The sequence below is a fragment of the Chlorella variabilis genome (genome assembly GCF_000147415.1).
Source record: "Chlorella variabilis unplaced genomic scaffold CHLNCscaffold_15, whole genome shotgun sequence".
Lineage (NCBI taxonomy): Eukaryota > Viridiplantae > Chlorophyta > Trebouxiophyceae > Chlorellales > Chlorellaceae > Chlorella > Chlorella variabilis.
Genome location: NW_005435073.1, coordinates 868128 through 870082, shown reverse-complemented (window position 1 = coordinate 870082; position 1955 = coordinate 868128). Strand labels below are relative to the sequence as shown.

Genomic DNA, 1955 nt, shown 5'->3' with positions numbered 1-1955 from the left:
GGCCCCTTTTTGGCCCCCCCCCCCCCCCCCCACACACACACACACAGTTTGTGGCTCACATATGGGAGGTGCGCACCGGGCGGCGGCTGCGCACGTTTGACGGACCGCAGGAGGAGTATGCGGTGGGGGCGCTGGCGCGGCCAGACGGCGGCATGAAGTGGCCGGCCTTCCGGTGGGGCGGCGGCGGCGGCGGCGCGCCCACCTACCTCGCACACATGAAGCGAAATGCCATCAGGTGGGCCCCTGGGCTTGTGGGGCTCAGCCTGGGCGCGCTCTGCTCGGGGGTCCTTCAGACGCAAGGGGCCGGGGTGGGGCCCACTGCGCTGCGGCAGGTGTCTCCTGCTCCTGTGGCTGCGCTTGCTTCGCGCCACCTCGCCCAATGCCCGGGCTGTTCCGACCGTGCCGCACCGTCGCTGCGCCGCCCCTGTCCCGCATGTACCGCCCCGTACCGCAGCGTGTACGAGGCCCCCGAGATGGGCATGCTGGACAAGCGGTCGGTGAAGATGGAGGATGTGCAGGTGGGGCTGCCGCTGCGGCTGCCGCTGGCTGGTGGGGTGCTGCTGCCGCTGCGGCAGTGGCTGGTTCACATGCTGCCGCTACGGCCGCTGCTGGTGCTGCCGCTGCCGCTGCTGCTGTGTGCAGCGAGAATGCTGGTGCTGTGTGCCGCGAGTGTGGATGCGTGCTGCAGCCGCCGCTGCAGCAGCAGCAGCAGCCGCTGCTCAGCCGCTCCGCGTGGCCGGACCCTCACCCTGCAGCATCAGCCCCTCGTTGCCCCCGACTAAAGAGACCCGCCCTCTTTGCCTGGCTCCCTACCGCCCTGTCGCGACACCTCTTGGCCCGTCGCCTGTGCCCGTCACCTGGCTGCTCCCGCCTCTCTGCTGCCCCTCCTCCCCCCCCTATCACCTGGCTGCTCCCGCCTTCCTCCTGCCCCGCCTCCCCCTCCTGCCTGCCCTCAGGACTGGGAATGGTCCCCCTCCACCTCCGAGGCCGCGCTGTGCGCCTACCAGGCGGAGCAGGGCAACCTGCCCGCACGCGTCGTCATCATGCGCCTCCCCGAGAGGGAGGAGCTGCGCCAGAAGAACCTGTTCTCGGTGGCGGGTGAGGGATTGGGCGCCTCGGGGGCGTGGGCGTGTGGCAGCGGGTGTTGATGATGGCTGGCGTGGGGTAGGCAGCCTGCGCGGCGCAGGCGGCGCTGCAGCGTGGGTTGGTTTGCGTGCGGGGCAGCGACGTGGGCGGCAGCGAGCGTCCCGCCGTGCCGCCCTTGCCCGCCGCACCAGCTGCTCATGCGTGAGTGCCTCCTCCCCTCCCCCTCCCCCTCCCTGCGCCCTGCAGGCATCAAGCTGACGTGGCACCCTCAGGGCGACTACCTGGCTGTGCAGGTGGACAAGTGGACCAAGACCAAGAAGAGCACCAACACCAACTTCGAGCTCTTCTCCATGCGGTGAGCGGGCGGGCTGGCCCTGCCTGGGGGGTGGTACCCCGCGCTGCGCCTGCCTCACCGGCGAGCGGCACCAGCTGACGCACACCTGGTGGTTGGCGCGGCAAGCGGCCAGACAGGCCAGGGTAGCCACTGGGAGGTGCACGCCGAGGCGCCCGGGGCGCCGCCTGCCGGCCCGCCGACCGTACCGCTCGTACCGCCCTCCCGTACCGCAGCGAGAAGGACATCCCCATCGACATGCTGGAGCTGCCCAACAAGGGGGAGAAGATCCTGCAGTTTGCCTGGGAGCCGCGCGGCAGCCGCTTCGCCCTGCTGCACGGAGACGGCGGCCGGCCCTCGGGTGAGCGCCGCCGACGCCGACGCCTCTGCCGCTGCCGCGACTGGGCCCCCGCGCCGGTGGCCGACGCCGCCGGCCAGCATCGCGCCGCTCGGGTTCGCGGCGCCAGCGCCGCTGCCGCTGCGCCAGCAGTCCCTGCTGATTTTGGCGGCGTGCCCTCCACCCTTCAAGTCCCCCACC

General features: G+C 72.0%; 1 protein-coding gene across 1 annotated transcript in view; it reads left to right on the top strand.

Moving 5' to 3' along the window:
* CHLNCDRAFT_136163 (hypothetical protein) overlaps positions 1-1955 on the top strand; it is a gene marked incomplete at both ends in the record, with an annotated part of 10421 nt that overhangs the window by 6305 nt on the left and 2161 nt on the right. The window contains 6 exons of the mRNA XM_005846106.1: positions 48-235; positions 455-518; positions 957-1098; positions 1333-1441; positions 1654-1778; positions 1885-1945. Of these exons, the coding sequence (XP_005846168.1) occupies positions 48-235; positions 455-518; positions 957-1098; positions 1333-1441; positions 1654-1778; positions 1885-1945 (689 nt within the window). The remainder of the gene's footprint in view (positions 1-47; positions 236-454; positions 519-956; positions 1099-1332; positions 1442-1653; positions 1779-1884; positions 1946-1955) is intronic.